At 53.5% G+C, this 18,559-nt stretch overlaps 8 protein-coding genes across 8 annotated transcripts; 4 read left to right on the forward strand and 4 right to left on the reverse strand.

Annotated features, from left to right (window-relative positions):
• Positions 1-74: 74 nt before the first annotated feature.
• On the reverse strand, positions 75-2,854 carry V2A60_004979 (uncharacterized protein; the record flags this gene model as incomplete). Its single annotated transcript, XM_083256293.1, has 3 exons — positions 75-666; positions 1,579-2,744; positions 2,804-2,854. The coding sequence occupies 3 exons, from the start codon at positions 2,852-2,854 to the stop codon at positions 75-77; spliced, it is 1,809 nt and encodes a 602-aa protein (XP_083112419.1).
• Positions 2,855-3,338: 484 nt separating this feature from the next.
• On the reverse strand, positions 3,339-4,258 carry V2A60_004980 (enoyl-CoA hydratase echA; the record flags this gene model as incomplete). Its single annotated transcript, XM_083256294.1, has 2 exons — positions 3,339-4,069; positions 4,120-4,258. The coding sequence occupies 2 exons, from the start codon at positions 4,256-4,258 to the stop codon at positions 3,339-3,341; spliced, it is 870 nt and encodes a 289-aa protein (XP_083112420.1).
• Positions 4,259-5,131: 873 nt separating this feature from the next.
• V2A60_004981 (ankyrin repeat domain-containing protein) lies at positions 5,132-5,872 on the forward strand (the record flags this gene model as incomplete). Its single annotated transcript, XM_083256295.1, has 1 exon — positions 5,132-5,872. The coding sequence occupies one exon, from the start codon at positions 5,132-5,134 to the stop codon at positions 5,870-5,872; it is 741 nt and encodes a 246-aa protein (XP_083112421.1).
• Positions 5,873-6,906: 1,034 nt separating this feature from the next.
• Positions 6,907-7,683, forward strand: V2A60_004982 (protein retrieval receptor; the record flags this gene model as incomplete). Its single annotated transcript, XM_083256296.1, has 4 exons — positions 6,907-6,975; positions 7,058-7,175; positions 7,240-7,539; positions 7,598-7,683. 4 exons carry the CDS (start codon positions 6,907-6,909, stop codon positions 7,681-7,683), a joined length of 573 nt encoding a protein of 190 aa, XP_083112422.1.
• A 623-nt stretch (positions 7,684-8,306) lies between these two features.
• V2A60_004983 (RNA polymerase II-associated) lies at positions 8,307-9,845 on the forward strand (the record flags this gene model as incomplete). Its single annotated transcript, XM_083256297.1, has 2 exons — positions 8,307-8,577; positions 8,650-9,845. 2 exons carry the CDS (start codon positions 8,307-8,309, stop codon positions 9,843-9,845), a joined length of 1,467 nt encoding a protein of 488 aa, XP_083112423.1.
• A 537-nt stretch (positions 9,846-10,382) lies between these two features.
• On the reverse strand, positions 10,383-12,389 carry V2A60_004984 (glycosyl transferase family 90-domain-containing protein; the record flags this gene model as incomplete). The annotated part of the gene is made up of 3 exons (XM_083256298.1): positions 10,383-10,494; positions 10,611-12,162; positions 12,251-12,389. 3 exons carry the CDS (start codon positions 12,387-12,389, stop codon positions 10,383-10,385), a joined length of 1,803 nt encoding a protein of 600 aa, XP_083112424.1.
• Positions 12,390-15,546: 3,157 nt separating this feature from the next.
• V2A60_004985 (glycosyltransferase family 69 protein) lies at positions 15,547-17,184 on the forward strand (the record flags this gene model as incomplete). Its single annotated transcript, XM_083256299.1, has 1 exon — positions 15,547-17,184. The coding sequence occupies one exon, from the start codon at positions 15,547-15,549 to the stop codon at positions 17,182-17,184; it is 1,638 nt and encodes a 545-aa protein (XP_083112425.1).
• A 226-nt stretch (positions 17,185-17,410) lies between these two features.
• Positions 17,411-18,333, reverse strand: V2A60_004986 (uncharacterized protein; the record flags this gene model as incomplete). The annotated part of the gene is made up of 3 exons (XM_083256300.1): positions 17,411-17,625; positions 17,694-17,853; positions 17,944-18,333. 3 exons carry the CDS (start codon positions 18,331-18,333, stop codon positions 17,411-17,413), a joined length of 765 nt encoding a protein of 254 aa, XP_083112426.1.
• Between the last annotated feature and the right edge of the window lie 226 nt (positions 18,334-18,559).

The following is an 18,559-nucleotide window of genomic DNA, read 5'->3' on the forward strand; positions in this document are numbered from 1 at the left end:
ATTTCAGGGAACAATTTGTGCTCAATAGTTGCATTTTCAAATTCCATCATCCTTTCTACTAGGAGTAGTCGCTATCAACCCTGTGAAGTCTCTCCATCAACGCGAACGTAGCCCGACGGAAATAAGCCTTTGGCCCCCATGTAAACACCAAAAAACCACTCGCCATTTACATCCTCCGCTTCTCGGATTTCTGCACCGCGGGGGAACATCAATTCATCATCTGCGTCTTCCTTTGGAAACCATGCCCACTTCGCATAGACACGAAGGCCGACGCCTCCATCCGGGGGGAACTGCGTGGTGTAAGTGACAGAATCGTGGCTCGCGGGTGCGGTTGCCAGCACCTCTTGCGTTACCAGTCTTTCCAGCTTCTGTTCATCTTGCTTCCACGACCACTTTTGAGACGGTGGCACCGTTTGGCCTTCTTCTCCCAGCGGCTCGATTCGAAGCTTGCGGCCTCCCACCAAATCACGTTCAATATATCGCCAGTGACCGACCTCTCCGGGCGCAAACCCTATCACCGCCATCCTATGGCCCTTGAGGCATCGGCGCCACCCGGAGTGGCCGTTTTCTGCACTGATCTGATCCTTGTTCACCAAGTCTGCGTAGCATGGACAGCAAATGTCATAGTCGCCCGGTGCTGCGTTTTCGACAAGCGAGCTCGTACAACTATAGCAATGATATCGTATATCAGCCGGCGTGATGGTAGTGCGGCAAATATCACATGTTGTGGCAAATGATAGCGGCTTGAAGGGACTGATACTCCGGGTTTGACTCTCTGTGACCACCTTCGCCGCAGTCGGGCGGCCAGGAGAGCGGCTGTGCGGTTCCGGTATCTCATGGCTGAGAGGGAGCAGCGGATGTGTGCAAGTGCGCCCCTGGTTAACGCAGTTATTGCAGTAACCCCATTCGCCATCATTGCAAATATCGCACCTCCAATAGCAATCGTTTGTCCACACTTGGCACTTGGCGCAGAATGTACCGGTCTCGAGTCTCAATTGAGGATCATCCATCGTGAGTGTTTTGCGACCATCAGCACCACCAGGCGTTGAAGGGGGCGGCTGATATCTACTGGGTATGAGAATATGAGGGGGGGCCAGCGATTCATCACCCCGCTGCTGGCGACGTCGTCGCCATTTATTCCAGCCTCCGTGCCCGAAGCCGAACCAGTACTGACAGCCCTTTCCAGATCGATAGCAGTCTGAGCACATGGACCAGTGGCCACCAGCGCAGATGCTGCAATTATAGTGGATTTCATATTCGATGTGTGTCTTATTACATCTCATGCAAGTGATGGACGGCTCAGGGTACAACTGCGACATGGTTCTTTGGTGACCAGATTGTACCGGGCTGGTTACCGCTGGACTTGTGGCTGCAGAGTGGACAATAGCCAGCTCAGCTGCTCTGTTTGGTCTGCTGGCACTAGAAGCGCGCGGTCGTTCCGTAGAGGTGCGTGCGGAATCGACTGTATTTGAAGTCGTTGGGCGTGCTAGCCGGTTGGCAAATGACGAGCCTACAGTGGCAGCCGGCCCTGGAAGTTCCGCTGGCGCTGAAGGAACACTGGAGCTTCTGACTTCTGACGTGTTTGGTCGGAGGCTAGAGGCGGCCACACGTTCACTCGGAAGTGTCAAGTCGGTCTGGGAGCGGGCGGCAGGCCGAACAGGAGGCTCGGTTGAGACAATCGGGATAGTGGCGGCACGGCTACCGCTGGCTGTTCTGCGCCGTGTTCGAGTTTGCGATTCGCGAACTTCGCGGCTCGTTGGCGGGCGTCTATCTCGCTCCTCTGTGCTGGACCCGCCGGTGGCGGGTCGTGAGCTGGAGCCTTCGCGACTTCTAGAGGAACTGGTGACTTCGAGTGGGCGAGGGCGAGGATCCAGACGGGTGTCGCCGTTTCGCGTGCTAGCATGAGCTTCGTTGCGGCTTGTTGGGCTATCCCTGCGACTAGGCTGGCTAGTGGCGCGATCTCTCTGCCGCCGTCTATATGCCTCCGTGATTCGCCTGCTGAGCTCATCGTCACGAGTCAAGTCGATATTGTCAAGGTCAAGTCCGTCAAGCAGGCCTTCCTCCTGAATTTGGCGCGCAAAGTCCTCAATCTCTCTCTCGATATCGCGCTCACTAAGGTCTGCACTGCTAATGAGCGACCTGAGTGAGGATTGGTGGCCGACCTGGCGCTGCTGAGACTCGCTTCGCTGGTGGCGATGCCCGTCGCCAAGTAAGCCAAGCTGGTTGGTACTTCTGCGGGGCCGGCCGTCATCTCTTGCGCGACGACTGGATATACGCTCCTCAGTGGCCCTGCTTCCTCGACGTCTTCTTGGCGGTATCGCAGGCATACCTGTCTCTGCCTCTCGAAGACTCATCTCGCGCACCTCGTCTATGAGCCGCCTATCGTCCTCCTCTGCGCGACGCTCTTCGGCGGTGCGCTCGCGTGTGGTGACATGAGGTATGATTTGGTCTCCTGGCTGGTACTTTCTGTTCATTTCCTCCTTGTCGTCTTCAGTCCGTGCCTTGTTGGGCTTTGCGGCTATGTACATGTCCAGCAGCGTGACCACTGTAGCATTGTGCTTGGTATCACGGACTGATGCCCGGCAAGACGGGCAGGTAAAGAGCACAGCATCTGGGGCTGGTGGGCTTGGTGCCCGATCGAGCTTCTCCTTCTGAAAGCCAAACCACTCCTTCAAGCATGCACCGCAGAATGTATGTAGGCAGTCAAGAAGCGTCAAGGGTTGGTAGAGGAGCTCCGTGCAAATCTATGATGAAGGCCAGGCTTTAGCACCATGCAAAGTTAACAGGCGGGGTACAATCTCACCGAGCACGTAAGCTCCGTGGCAAGGTCGAGGCTTGGTCTTCGAGGATCCATTCATGACCTTGGGCGTGGTTCACATCACCAAGCCCTCTGCTTGACTACCGACGAAAAAAAAAGTTCCGAAAATGATGACTTTTCGTTCGTGATACGATAAGCTTTGGCGTCGCCCCATGTGTGTTTGTGCAGAGGCCCGCTAACAGGACGGTGGCGGGGGTGGGCCTTGGATTTGTGTATGCAGCTTTTGACGAACAAGCCTGATCCACGCTGGCGTTGGGAGTACGAGGTAGAAAAATCAGCCAGAGACTGAATTGTTACAGAAGGGTGTTGTAGAAGGTAAAATTCAAGATGAGATTACCGTATAGCTGCGAGACTCTTACGCGCTGCTTGGGCTTTCTAACCAAGAAATCATCATCATTGCCAGGCTCACATGTCGCGTGCAGGTCACCAGATCTCTACAGTGTGGAGGCCACCCATGCGGCAGATGACAATGTGATACGCCTATTTTCAATCTACATAATGCTAGTCGTACATTTTGCATCTAAGAGTGCGACCACTCGGCCTTTTTCTTCTCAGCAAAGGCCTTCATGCCAATCTTCTGATCTTGGCTGCCAAACAGGCTGTGGAAGACGCGGCGCTCAAACTCGACACCGTCACGCAGAGGAAGATCCTGGCTCTTGTTGACAACCTCCTTGCAAGCCTGGACGGCAACCTTGGAGTAGCCAGCAATAGTCTCGGCAAGCTTGAGCGTCTCCTCCATGAGGGCCTCGTGGGTAGGGAACGTGCGAGCAGCAACACCCCATCGCTCAGCGTCGGCACCAGAGAAAGAGCGGCCAGACAGGATCAGCTCCATGGACTTGGCCTTGCCAATGGCGCGGGTAAGGCGCTGGCTACCACCGGCACCGGGAATCGTGCCGAGCTTGACTTCGGGCTGGCCAAAGTTGGCCTTTTCGGTGCAGTAGATCAGGTCGCACATCATGGCAAGCTCGCAGCCACCACCGAGGGCGTGGCCAGAGACGGCAGCAATGATGGGCTTCTTGATCTGAGTGGTCAACAGGGACCAGGACTCGATGAATGACTTGGTGTAGGCTTCGGAGAAGGTGAGGGGAGCCATCTCCTTGATGTCGGCGCCGGCGGCAAAGGCCTTTTCGGAGCCGGTCAAGACAATGACCTTGGTATCGTCCGAGGCGTTGAGTTCGTTGAGAGCTTGGTTAAGCTCGGTAATGAGGGGCGTGCACAGGGCGTTGAGGGCCTTGGGACGGTTCAGAGTGACTGTCTGAATTAGCACTATCCAAACTCCAGAGTTGCATCTGTATGCTAACCTTGGCCGACACCAGGCTTGGGAGTCGAAATCTGAATGTACTCGTAAGTCTTGGAGCTGTAGCAACGGGCGATGCGAGGCAGCGTCGATGGCCGGAACGGAACCCGAGCGACGGGTCGCAGGCACCGGAAAGCGTTCATGTTGGGCGATGAGGATATTATTCTTTCAATTGAGTCTCTGCACAGCTATGCCAACCTGACCGGGTTCGTGTCAACAACAGGTTGATTGATTGACAAGTACAGCGATGGATGATGTTAGCGGCGGAAGGGCGCGGGGCGGCGGCGTAACTGTCGTTCTGGGGCTCGGCAACGGCAACGCCAGCTCATTAGCTGGAAAGCGTCGGCTTTACACTGTCCCGGAATAGGCCGGGAAATCTGCAGCAAGCGACACCAGAGTACAGGAGCTGCCATGCTTGGATGAAAGAGTAAAATGAAATTATAAACAGAAAAGAAATGATGTTTTATCGGGTTATTTTTCTTTGGACGATATACCCAAGCTTGGAATTCATCTAGCCGTCAAGCACAAAGCCAGTTCTGTTTTGACCCATGCCACCCACCAGAAAGACAACAGACGAAGCGCAAACGTTTTGGATCATCGAGAGTAACAAAACAGTAAGAAATCATGCACCCAAACAAGCCTTTCACTTAGGACTTTTTCTACTTCTGCATGAAGGACTTGGGTTAGTGGTAGCAGAGCGGCCGGCAGGGAAGTGAAAAGGGAATGGGTTGGAAGCTTTGAAAAGGATAAGCTTGTTTGGTTTTTGTTGGTGAGGCACCATGTAGAAAATCACACTTGACGGAAAGGAATCTCAAGTTCGTCGTGAAAGTTCTCACGTAGCTTCGACACAGCTCATAGCCTAGGCAGCCATGTGCGGGGCCTGATCATCTGGGTGGTCAAGGTACAGAGTTACAAAAGCCGTCATCTTCCAATACATCAACATTGTGAAAGCCAGACTCCATGAGAGCGTCAACTTTCGGGAGAGAAACTGGAATTGTTACTTGGCAAAATTTACAATGAGTCAGACGTTTATTCCTGTGGACGATCCGAGAGCTATCGCGGTCATGAAAGCTATTCAGACTGGTGACACGCAGGGTCTACAAGCCCAGCTGTCCGAGCTACGAGAGCTCGTTTCGAGCTACATCGGATCTCCCGACGAGGCACGAACGCTTCTTCACCTCCTGACTGACTGGCCTGGCCATTTCCCCAACAACGCGGCCGTTGCCAAGATTCTGATCGAGGCCGGTTGCGAGCTCAACGCAGAGTACATTGGAAAGCTGCATTCCGAAACACCGCTCCACTGGACAGCGAGCTGCGATGATGTTGAAATTATGGATATCCTTCTCGATGCTGGGGCAGACATCAACGCGGGAGGGGGGGTGATTGCGGACACTCCACTGGCCGACGCGAGGGCCTTTCTGCAGCTCAAGTGCGCCCACCGGCTGGTCGAGAGAGGCGCGACTGTCTCATTGCAAGACGCCGCGACGCTGGGGCTGCTACACAAAGTCAGGGAGATGTATGCTGCGTCTCCCAAGCCAAGCGAGCGAGAGAGCAACTGTGCCTTCTGGAACGCTTGCCATGGCAGTCAGCTCGAAACAGCACAGTTTATTCACAGCCAGGGGATAGATGCCGACTTTGTTCCTCCCTGGGCAGAAGACACGCCGTTGGATGAAGCCAGGGAACGAAAAGCTGAGGATTTGGTGCAATGGCTGCACAGTCTGGGCGCAAAGGGGAAGGTCGAGTTGGCTAGTGGTTGAAGGCGGGTTAAGAGCGACTGGCATTGAGAAGAAAGGGGTGTGTATGATGTGTAAGTACGTATGCAAGTATGTAAGCATATAAAAGAATTACGAGACTGCTGGCAACAACCAGCTAAACACAATGCTGGAAAGGAGTGCACATCAAGTGGAATGGTGGAAGTTCTGCTTAAGCTGATCCTGTTCCTAGTTTTTGAAGCACTCGAATTGTCCAACAAGTCCAGGGCATCAAGGAGGATGGAACAACGAAATACGAATAGCTGGATTGTCGCATTTAGTCTAGTAACGGTCGTTTCTGTGACCCTGAGGAGACATGATCAGCAAGTAGGCAACCGCGGGCAAAGCTGTACCAATAAAAGTAACAATAAAGAAACTCCAGATTATTGGCAATGGCACTGTGCCAACGAAATGCAAGGCACCCAGCACCCTCCTCTCTCCCCTTTATTAGTGGTGGATTACTCAGTATCTAGGCACTGGACAGTGGAAGGGGCCGAGGGGCAGTCAGGCAGTGTCGAACGGCAGAGCGCTGGCCCCTGATTGGCTAGAGTCCCTTGACGCGTCGAAAGCGTACTAGCGCCGTGGAAGTAACTTAAAGCACCTACTTACTGGTACTCCGGTGCCTTGCCAACTTGCCTACTGGTACTAAGTACCAGTAGAAGTTGTGTTGCTTCCAGCTAGGTAAGTAAGTACCAATTTAGCAAAAAAAAAAAAAAAAAAAAAAAAAAAGTAGGTACGTAAGTAAGTAGTTCGCCAGCCATACTTAGACGAGGCCGGGAAAAAAAAAGAGCACAACAGCCCCACGACGGCCAGGTCCTAAAGGAGGCCGCAAACGCGCGCAGCGAACCCCTTCTGCACCGCCCGAACCTCCTGTGGCAACATCCCGAACAAGCCACATATATATATTTTCCCAGCTCTAGTTATTACCAAGTGTGCTGCGCCTCTTCAGTCAGCCAAAACACATCTTGATTACCGTTGCAGCATTTATCGCTGCGTCGAATCCCTTCCTATACACCCGGCCATCTCGAATTTCAGCAGTCATGGATGCTCCCGAGCCCGAATCGACGCCCTTTGCGGCCGTTACCGTCCACACCACCAAGCTGCAGAGAGTATGTCCAGCTGCCTCTGCCCCTCCCCCTTGTTGCGACGCGCATCGCGACGACCTCGAGACCGTTGGCTAACACCTCGCAGCAATATCAAGCCCTTCTCGACCAGTCCACGCCCTATGTGCTCAACCGCTGGGTCGGTACCGGCGTCACCCTCATCCTCTTCTTTATCCGCATCTTTGTAGCGCAAGGATGGTACATCGGTACGCCCATCGCTACCCAACGACTTTTCCCCCGGAAATACAGCTGACCACTGATCTACTCTAGTTGCCTATGCGCTCGGTATCTATCTGCTTAACCTCTTCCTGGCGTTCCTCCAGCCCAAGTTCGACCCCTCCAACGATGATCTCGAAAACGACATGGAGGACGGCAACGTCGGCACACTTCCCACCAAGAGCGACGAGGAGTTCAGACCCTTCATTCGTCGCCTGCCAGAGTTCAAATTCTGGTACTGGGCCACTCGCGCTATCACCATCTCCTTTTTCTGCACATGGTTCGAGATTTTCAACATTCCCGTCTTCTGGCCCATCCTCGTCATGTACTGGATGATCCTCTTTGTCCTCACCAGTAAGCATTTTCCGGCCGCGCGTCGCCGCACGTTGCCATCTGCTAATCGTGCCTCCAGTGCGCAAGCAAATCCAGCACATGATCAAGTACCGATACGTTCCCTTCACTGTCGGCAAGCGCACTTACGCCAAGGAGAGCTCCTAGACGCACTTGGCCGAGTCGCATACGTCAAGTTGCGACTACCGCACCGGAATTTTGGTGCGTTCCACTAGAGGATAACATTGTATAATATCGCCATTCAATTCTGCGAAGCTGCTGGGCTTTTTTCAATCTCTGGTAGTTCTAGACTTGTTTGGTTTGGGGCAAGGATTCTGGAAAAAAAGGGTGCAATTTTAGACGGGCATGAGTGCGAAAACTGGGCGAATCACTGCTGGCTGCTTGGGAGAAGGTTGTTTAATGAACAATATACATAATTTCAACCTCAATTGACGCATAAAAGATCCTGCTGAATGCGATATTTACTTCCACAAGACCAAACGAAATAGATTGTCAGAGGCGTCTGGCTCTGGTGCTCTGGTCAACGTGGGGTGGCCCAGTTTCTGGTGCTGCTGGGCCATGTACGACCTACCTGTAGGCACCTACTAACCTACTGCCTACTAACCTAGCCCAACTTTTCCTCCGAATCACCCTCGCACAATTCATCCCAACCAGCTTTCCGAGTCGCCTCCAGCATCACGCGCAATCTGCATGAGAAAAGAAGACCGAGTCGATACGGAAAAATACTTCCCTGACGGCTCACAGATCGTTGTCGCGCGCGCTCCTTTAAAATGTCGTCCTCCGCGCCTCGCTCTGGCGAGCGCGTGATTCACCAGGACTTCATCGCTCGCATTCGCTATTCCAATGCCCTCCCTCCGCCTCCGAACCCCCCCAAGCTTCTCGATATTCCAAATACGGGCCTCTCCAGCGGCCAATATACGACGCCGGGGTTTGCGTCGAGGTTGGCGCGGGAGCAGCCTCTCAACATTGAAGCCGACGCCGAGCTAGGCATGCCGCTAGATCTGGTGGGCATGCCTGGTGTATTTGATGGCGACGAGAGCTGTGAGTGATTGGGGATCGTGCCCACTGCCATCGATATTGCATCCCGGAGATACTAATCCAAGGACCGTGTAGCTATTCAAGCACCCGCACACGCACCGCCGGTGCATCCTCACGATAAGCCGCTGCTGAGGCCTATTGCGGCGCTCGGCAAGCCCAAGGTCGCCGAAGCCAATGTGTCTTTCCTTCGCCGTACCGAATACATCTCGTCACTGGCCACGAAGCGATTCGAGGGCAACAGCCCACGCGCGCTGCTGATGAAGGCCAAGAGGCCGATGCCGCGCAAGGCCGAAGCCGCTGCCGACGCGCCGCAGACCATCAAGCGCAAGATTGAGCACTCGTTTGAGGTTGCTGAAGAGGAACTCAAAGATCCCAAGCGCGCTAGGCACCCGACGAAGAAGCATCTCAAGGCCGTCGAAGTCACGCCGCTCATCCCGGATTTGGACGCCTTCCCCGACTCGGGCGCCTACGTCACCATCAAGTTCCTCACAAATCCCATGGCTGGCTCCGGCACCAAGTTCGACTCGCGTCTGTTGAGCAGTCTCTTCCGACCCATCGACAAGACGACGGAGGAGGAGGCGGCGTACGAGGCCGCTCTGGCCGCCCACGAGGCGGACCCCGTCGGCAACCCCAAGCCGCAGAACCTGATGAACTACGATTTCTACCTCGGCGACGGCCCCGAGGTTGGCAAGAACTTTCGCCGCAAGTTTGACGTCGATGACCCCGAGCATGATGAGGACGCACTGTACACAGACCAGGCCAGCGGCTGCTTCCAGTTCAACCGCGTGCGCGCTTACGAGACGGCGCAAGAGATTGAGCTGGACCACGCCACCAAGTACCAGGATGAGATGCTGCTCGCCTTCAACGACGACGAGAGCTACCCGCGTCAAAGAGCCGTCTACTACTACCCCGTCATGCAAAAGTCGACGATCCGCCCCCAGCGCACCAAGAACATTGCCCGCACCGCCGGCATCTACGAAGAGGAGCAAATTGTAGACCAGCTCGACATCACCGTCGACGATCCCACCGAGGAGATGCGCGACGCCATGAAACGCTACCGCGCGCAGCCCCTCGGTTGGGAACAGGAGGAAGATGAGGAGGAGGTCGAAGAGCTACATGAGCAGCAGCAGCAAGAGGACGAGATGATTCCGGCCGAGCAGCCCGAGGAAGACGGCGAGGGCGACGAAACGGCGACGAGGCACCGCTCACCTTCGGAGGAAGGGGATGCCGACGGCGACGGCGACGGCGACGGCGACGAGGACGAGGACTGATTCAAAAACGAGTAAATGGAGGCTGACGAAAAAACGGTCCGAGTGTATTTATATCCTGCGTGCGGTCGAGTCGGAGCAAAACCACAACGACATGAGCGGGAATCTTTATTATCGAGGGGATGATTTACTTTTTTGTTATCGCCTGTTTTGGGTCAAGTTATCGTTGAGGACAACCGGGTGATTGCTTCATCTTTTGGGCGAGCTTCTGAATCTTTCTCTCTTTTTTCAAGATTTAGGCGTCGAGCGTAATACCTGTCTGTAAAAAAAGAAGAAAAAAAACAGAAAGGCACTTTATCAAAGTCATCAATCTTGTATAATTATCGTCGTATCTGTATGTGATCTGTATGTGATCTGTATGTGATCTGTATGTGCACATATGTAAGAAATGCAGTGCTCCTGTTCAAAAGTTTTTATATCCCGAAAAATGACAACGCCTCGGCCCAAGTAACAACACCTAGGCATTCTTAGAAACAACACTTGCAACTCATTTATATATGAGGCAGTTTTTGCTCGCCATCAGAGTATTTCTCGCCTCATCTATTGGCTTGGTTTCGTCTTTGTCGTTTGTGCCTGAGGAGGCAGTTTCTTGTCTGCGCTGGCCATGTCAAAGCCGATGACTTCTCTATTGTCGTCAATCACCCTTGCATATCTGGCCAAAAATTCTTGTCAGCTCCAAATTTTGCCAATCCCGTTCTTTTCTCACCCTCACCCTTTTCCTAGTATATCGGGCTTTTACTTTCAGAAAGGGAAAAAAAAAAAACTTACTCAAGCAACAGCCTGAAGAACCAGGCCTCCATGTCGACCTTGCGGAGCGTCTTGCCCGCCCAGTCGCGGCTTGCCGCGGCCATCGTCTGCGCCTCGGCGGCGCCCTCGGCCGTGGTGCCGTAGTAGTGCACGGCGGCGAGCCAGTCGTCGCCCTGCATGCTGAGGGGCACGTAGTGCAGCCAGGGCCGGAGCCAGTCGGCGTGCCACTCGCGGAAGAGGGCGAGCTTGAAGACCTGGCTGCGGCTCCGCAGGAAGGCGTAGAAGCGCCCGCTAAAGGCGTTGCCGTCCATATCGAGCAGGAACTTGTAGCGCCACGCGTGCTGCATGTCGACGGCGTCCTTGACCTTGAAGAACTGCTTCTGCGCCTCGCAGTCGCCCGGGTCGCATTGCCCGACGTGCGAAAAGTGCACGTCGGTCAGGTTGCGGTGGTCGCCGCGCGGAACCTGCTCGACGGTCCAGCCGCCGCCGCCGCCGCCGCCGCCGCCTCCGGTGAAGATGAGCGCGTCGGTGGCGCCGTTGATCTTGCCGACAACGTTTTGGCGGTGCTGTCGCCGCCAGCCGCCGTGGCGGCTGAAGCCGCCCGTCGTAGAGCCGCGCCAAAAGAGCTTGTCCTTCTTGTCGGCCCACGGCATGTCCCGTGTTTCGTTGTGCTCGACCTTGCCATACCAGTACCACGGCGACGGGTAGACCAAGTCTGCGTAGGAAGAGATCTTGGACTGTGAAAAGATGGGCAACAGGTCATGCGTCACTCTGAACGTATTGGGGCGATCAAAGAACCCATATGTTTGTCTCAGCGATGGCGTCAAGCAAATGTCCGACATGGCGGTGACGTTGTCGACAAACCCAGCTTCGCTTAGCGTGTATTTACGCACATCATCTGCACTTCCATCGTCCTCAAGCGACCGCGCAGGGCTATTCGGGGCGCAAGACATTCGCGAGTTCGTCCAGGTGGCCTCATGATGCAGGTTATTGAAGCGGGTCAGCTTGGTCTCATCGAACCGCTCCTTCCGACCCAACTCTGGCGAAGTAGCTGTAAAATCGTTGGCGGGCGAAGTTTGCTTCGCAGCCGCCGGCATGGCTACGCGGCGCGCCTTGTCGACGAGCCTTGTCAGGTCGTCGTGGGGCAGCACCACACGCGGCTCGTCGTGAATGTTGAAAGCGAGATCCATATCAGGAAGATATGGGAGAGCCTTCTCGAGCATTCCCACGGTGGCGTTTTGCTGCCATGCTGGCCCGCTTGCGGTAAATGCCACAGCATGATCGCGGACAGCAATACCGAGCAGCGAGTTGTCGTAGCCCAGGGCCTCCTTTACGCGACCGCGAATGGTGGCCGGTTTCAAGCCCCAGAATGGTGTGATGAGATCATGGACGTTGTCAAACTCGTCAATCATCTGAACATTGTTGCTCTTTGCAAACTCGAACCACTTGTCGAAGTGTGGCGGAGGGGAGAGGCCATATCGCCTGCGATATTCCGTCACAGCAGCATGTAGCGTGGTAGATTGCTTGGCTACAGTCTGATCGAATTGCCGCTGAGCATTTTGTGCGAGGTACTCTATAGGGTGTGTGGATGTATCAAAGTGTTCCTTTGGAGTAGAACCACTGCCTGGTGTACTAGGAGCAGCTTCCGTATCTGCTGTTACCGGTGTTGTTGCCGGTGCGTGTATTTGCGGTTCCAGATTTAAATGCTGCTGTGGTTGGTGCTGTACTCGAGCAGGACTTGGCGTTGGAATCTCTTGATGCCGGGGTATAGGCGTAGCTCTCAGGCGTAGAAGTGAACATGGAAAGAGGAAGACGAATATAGTCACGACCACAATGAGGGCCGAGGGCCTTCGCCTGGGCAAGAGGCCCGGCATCTTCTGCTGAGCCGGACCAGCGCAGGCGACAGAGGGGGGAGCTGGGCAAGAAGATGAGAGGGTAACTCGTCGACCACTGAGCGTCTTATAATGAGACATGCGATACAGAACTGTTAATTGATAGAAGCCTTGCGTGTATAAAATTCCTGACCTGCTCGTTGTCCAGTTCTGCCACTAACAAAGCCACCTAGTGTTTTAGCGCTGAACCACCAGTCACCCAAAGTGCCCCAGGGCCGTCGCCCCAGCGACGCATTATTCAGCAGCTGTGATACTATTATAATGACAGCATACGGATATTGTCAGGGTTTAAAAAAGTTACTGACCATGACTTTTAGATAAGGCACTAGAAAGTAACTTTTAGGATATGAAATAAATAAATAACTCAACGAGCATTGTTGGAAAAAATAGTGCATCTATTTCTACAGTACGTATACAGTATGTATATTTCTCACCATGACCATGATCATCTATCTTGAAAAAAGATCATTAACAAACAAGCTAAATTTAATTGTTTATCACTAATTAATCGAAATCTATCCGAGTCAATTCAAGTTAGTTCTTGATCTACGGAATACTGGTAGTCAGTTCATGTTCAAGACTGGCTTTATTACGGTTGCGTATACTGGTGAGCGTCACATCAACTCTCCTGGGGAAGAAAGGGGAGAAGGAAATAGGGACGGCTTCGTATACGGCGTCAGGAGTAAGGGGACTCTTACTCGAGCACCCCATGAATCGGGCATAAGCCGTCACATAGAGTTCAAAACAGACTTCTAATTTCTCATTCGTCATGTGTTGATATAGAGAACGACCACGCTGGAGTCAGCCAAACGTCACGGCCTACATGACTGGTTTGAGCCAGTCAGTCACCAGTCATGACCTTTTCCAGCCTTGCATTAGAAATCGATGTTTACAGCAGTTACAAGAGGACTAAAAAAGATAGAAAGAAAGGAAGGAAGGAAGAAAGAGAATCAGTTATGGGGGCTTTTGGTTGCTTGAGAATAGAAGAAAGGTTAAGCTAAAGAAGGGAGGTGGTCGTTGTAGCTGTGGAACAGCTTCCCGTGCCGTGCCACCAAGGCGAGCCTGCAACTTGCCAGCAGACCACTCCGGGTGAACCTGACATTCCTCCTCAAAAGAATCATGCCGGATGGCCAAGACAATTCTGAAAACCCCCATGGGGGCGTCTTCTGAGTACCAAAGTAGCTGATCGTGCACGCGACAGAGCTTACGTATGTCTCGGTCCGCGCCCACATTTGTTGCGAGCGGCCGTGGGTCAATAAAGCTTGTACCATTAATGAAAAGAGCTTGCCGATTGGCGGTAGCAAGCAATCGTCCGTTGTTTCCTCCTGAGACAGCTCCTGGTGTACTACTACTAGCTATAGGCGCACGGTACAGAGACTTATAAAGAGGGGACGACTGGCTAATAATTGTTGACGCCCGGCTGATATGTGCTTGGTTCGGGGGGATGGAGACGCAAAATTTGCTCCGCCACGAGCTTGTTCACAGGCTGATCGACACTACACAGTATTGTGCCCTAGGGGTGGAGTGAAGCCGGCAGCACCCCAGCGTCGCTTAAACAGTCTTGTTGAATCCGACTGGTGTCAACGTCAGCTTTATTTTTGGTGCGACGTACTGACACACGTTGCAGAGCGTTGTTTCATCGTCACTCATGAATTCCAGGTTTACCAACGTCGTAGCCTTATGGTTACAGCAGCCCCCAGGGACTGTACACAAAAAGAAAAGCAATACACTGAGGAAACGCGGCAATCCGACTAAAAAATGAAAGTGTCCACAGTCCACTCGAGGCTAATCTGTACTGGTACATTTACTGGAGCTCTTGAGTGGCGCAAGGCTGAGTATTGTTGGCTTGTGCTGTCGCGTGATCACATCTGTACATTTTCGGGCGTGACTCCGAGGAGGATGGAGGCTTCATCACATGGTTATCCACAATCTGGATTGAAGAAGAAAAGAGTGAAGAGCGCCCGTTGCTAAGTAGTCTGTGACCAGGTTCTGCGGATAGCGAGCACGACGGAGGCTTGTATTGGTGAGGATTATGATCCGGCAAGTCCAGCTACTTACTAAGTAGATGCTTAGGAATGATACCCTGTTATGAGTAACATGGTCGGTGGCTTGAGAGCCTGTCAATTTTCACCCATGTCTATGGCTGAATGTGAAAGAGAAATAACCGATTGCCAGCCCTGGTTGTCATCCCATATGGAGGGTGTATGCCATGCATGGGCATTGAACCAAGACGGCGACGGGTAGGGGGCCGCAGGTCGGGTGTTGATCATTTCCACGACTAATAATTCGGGCTTATCCACATCAATAAACTGAAGTCTGAAGTGTGTGAAGGCTACGCGCTATTTTCGGAAAAAACCATGATGGCTCGGATTCTGCGATTGCTGACTGCTTGTGGGCATGATGCCAGGTCAAGCGCCGCGAATACACCAATGCCAAGCTCCAAGTTCCAAATCACGAACCCTGCCCATACAACGGAAAGCCACATAGAGTACTAATAGTCTACGGAGTAATAGTACAGTCTTGATTATAACTGGCTTGGCCCTGGCGAATCCACTGAAGCCCGACTCCTGGCGCCCCCTGAAAGCATCCAATTTTGCTGCTTCCCCAATTCTACTGCCGCAGCCCTGGTGGCTGACGCAGGTACCCGGCCGCCGCCGCCAGATCGGCAGGCAAAACAAGTAACAACTAAATGGCTTTCTGCCAGCTGCCAGCAGTTCTTGGGGCCTTCCACCATCTTGCGGCGATCCAGGGCGCAGCTCCGTTTGCACTGATCATCACCCTCATAATTTTCTGCCTGACATTTTCTTTCTCCTCCCCTTTCTCTTTGCTCATTTATTCCTTCATTCATTCATTCATGCATCATCATCATCCTCATCACTGCCCACGCATCCCTACATTCCTTTATTCTCACAAGATCACCAGGCTCGAATCAACCCCACCAACAACCGTCAGTCCAATCCTAAGCTCAAACGGCCTAGCTCCGATCTACCACAAATAAGCTCAGCAACTCATGTGCCTCGACAGTCGGAAACGCTAAATCGTCGGTGGCCGTCTAGATCGGCGCAATGTCCTCTCATCATCTTGAAAGGGACGAATCCGAGCCCTTTCTGGCCGCTGGCTTGCTTGAAAGCCCTATTCAACTCGAAGACGACGGCGGCCAAAGCCGTCGCAACACCTTCACAGCCAGGTCCTATGACAAAAGCGCCACCAGATCGCGGTCACCATTAGTTGCAGCTACGGCGCCACTGGGATTTTTGGGCTGCAGTGCGGCTCGCTATCTGCGTCGCCAGATTCGATGCGCCGTTCCGCGCCAGCTGATAGTCATCCTCAAGCTTTATCTTCTCAGCGTTGCCGTCATAGCCTTCTCCGTGCTCGTCGTCTTCCCATCACACACCAAACCGCCGCCTCAGTACAAAAGCCTCGAGCAAAGATGCGCCGGCCCTGTCCCAGACCTTGGCTGCGCCAACCTGCACCAAGAGAAAATATTTATCGTCGCTTCCATGTACGACAAGAATGGTCGTTTGCTGGGCGGGCAATGGGGCCAGCAATTAATCGACCTCGTGAACCTCATTGGTCCCGAAAACGCCTTTGTTTCTATATACGAAAATAATAATGCGCCGGCTGGAACGGCTGCACTACTCAACTTCCGTCGACGACTGCCCTGCAGGCACGAGCTCACCTATGAGCAACAACTTGATCTCTCACAGTTTCCCAACGTCACGATGCCTGACGGCTCCAAGCGAATGAAGCGATTGGCCTACCTCACCGAGTTGCGCAATCGAGCAATGTGGCCCCTGGACCGCTTCAACGAGACCATTGGTGCATTCGACAAAGTATTATACCTCAATGATGTCTTCTATCGCCCCATCGATGCTGCTCAGCTTCTCTTTTCCACCAACGCCGATGCAAGCGGTCGCACTCACTATCTATCTGCCTGCGCCCTGGATTACGACTCGCCAGGTATCTTTTACGACTCCTACGCTCTGCGCGATGCCGAGGGCTACGGCTCTGGTTCTCAAGAGTACCCAATTTTCACGACAGCTGGTGACGCCATCTCCCGTCAGGATATGCTAGGTGAAACCGATGCTGTCCGTGTCAGTACCTGCTGGTCCGGCATGGTCGCTATGCAGGCAAGATGGGTTCAAAACACCGATTCCACATCGCTGCCGAGACCCGATTTTCAAGATGTTGCTGCGCACGTTATTGATCCGGATGCCCCAAAGCCAGTAGAGGTGCCCATCCGGTTCCGATATGAGCCAGAAATTTTTGCCGATTCGTGCGAATGCTGTCTGTTCCTCGCCGACGTCAGCACCGTCGCTCATAATGCTGGTGCAATTGACACAGACACCTTCCTCAACCCATACGTGCGTGTCACGTACAGGCCTAAGCTGCTCCCCTGGATCTTGCTCAGCAAACGCTGGGAACGTGTTTGGATTCCACTGCAACTGCTGAGGACATGGATGATGGGCCGGCCAGAATCCAACCCCCATCGCACAGTCCAAGAGGGCGAGACATTTTTCGAGGAGGTCTGGGTGGCGAACCGCTCACTTACTGCCGGCGGCAACTGGGAAATGAAGGAGCGCAAGGGTCGTAATGGTCTGGTGTGCTGGGGTCGTATGATGCATCTCATGAAATTGGGAGGCAAGCGTGGAGGCGACAGAAATTGGGAACGAGCCAGGATACCAAAAGGTCATTTACAGTGAGGAGTGTCCTATTGTGCTTTCATCGGGTTGATTTAAACGGGCGTCTTTGTGTTGAGGTATTCTGCATACGGTCTTGTAGCGAGTCTTGATTATTTTTCTCTCTTGGGTTTTCCTACAAAGCGCATCTCCAGTACGTTTGCGCCCATAATTGACTTTCTTGGACCCTACTCCTCTTGCCATGCTACTGCTCCTCTATCTCCTACATGTAGCATACGTACTACTTTATTTACACCGCTATCCCCGCCAGGGTACTCAAAATTTCCCATTCCGTCCACGTCTTGATCGTGTCCTCGCGCAGACGCTTCTGCTGTTCCTGGCCGGGTAGGGCGGCGGCGGATCCACGACGCCCCCTGCTTTGGGACGTCTCGACAAGGGCAGCTTCATCCTCGTCATTCGGCGAGAATACAAATGATCTCAGCTCTGTCTTGCCCCAGCCGGTACCTGTTTGGGCCGTTGCTGTTAGCCTTGGGTGTTGTGTGCCTCGCCTTCAACGGCCGGTGCCGACTTACCTTGCGCCGAGTCGGAACCCTCCCAATCATCCGTCAGAAAATGCAAGAAGCAGCCATGCGATAACACGGCAATGTCTTGCTGTGGCTGCTTCTTCAACCATTGGCGGGCGGCCTGCGCCCTTGCGACGACTGCCGCCTCCGTGTTGGCATACCTGCCTTTCTGTTGCGAGACGGTCAGTCAGAATTGACAGTGGAGCTTCAAAAGTAATCATAATCATCATATTGATACAATATGTATCCCGAAGCTCACCTTGAGTTCCCAGCCGTCTTCTACCATGTCATAGTTGACCAATTCGTGGCCAAACTCGTCTTGAATCGTAGCGAGGGCGCTGCCCGAATCACACGGTAGGTCGCTCACCTCCTGGACGTCGGGCCACGCGTGAATCACGAATGGCGTCTCCGGGTAGAGTTTCGGCGCGAATGCAGTCAACGCCGTCATCAACGTCCGGCGCAGCGGCGACGCGAGCACGAGGCTGATATCTACGCAGCCGTCTGCTTGCAGTCCCGCGAGCCGGCTGGCGAGATCCTGGGCCTGCTCTTTGCCGCGGTCCGTGAGACCAGGGTCATGCATACCATGGTTTTCGGCACTGAGGTTATGCGTGCCCTCGGCATGGCGGATTAGATGAATTGTCGGAGGCATGCTGCGTGTGTTTTGGTAAGGCAGCCTCGTTAAGCCAGTAGACGCCGTCGTTCACCCCCGCACTAGCATGTCGGGCTGCCGAATAGCTTGGCTGACAGTCACGAGGAGCCCAGTATTTTGTTTAGTAATTGCTTGTTGGATTGTCTAGTAATGCTGAATTATCCTCTATGTTACAATGCATCTTTATGCCGTCTGTATTCTGTGAGACGATGTGCGAAATCTATGG

Source organism: Cordyceps javanica, chromosome 3 (assembly GCF_051103115.1).
Source record: "Cordyceps javanica chromosome 3, complete sequence".
In the NCBI taxonomy this organism is placed as follows: Eukaryota; Fungi; Ascomycota; class Sordariomycetes; order Hypocreales; family Cordycipitaceae; genus Cordyceps; species Cordyceps javanica.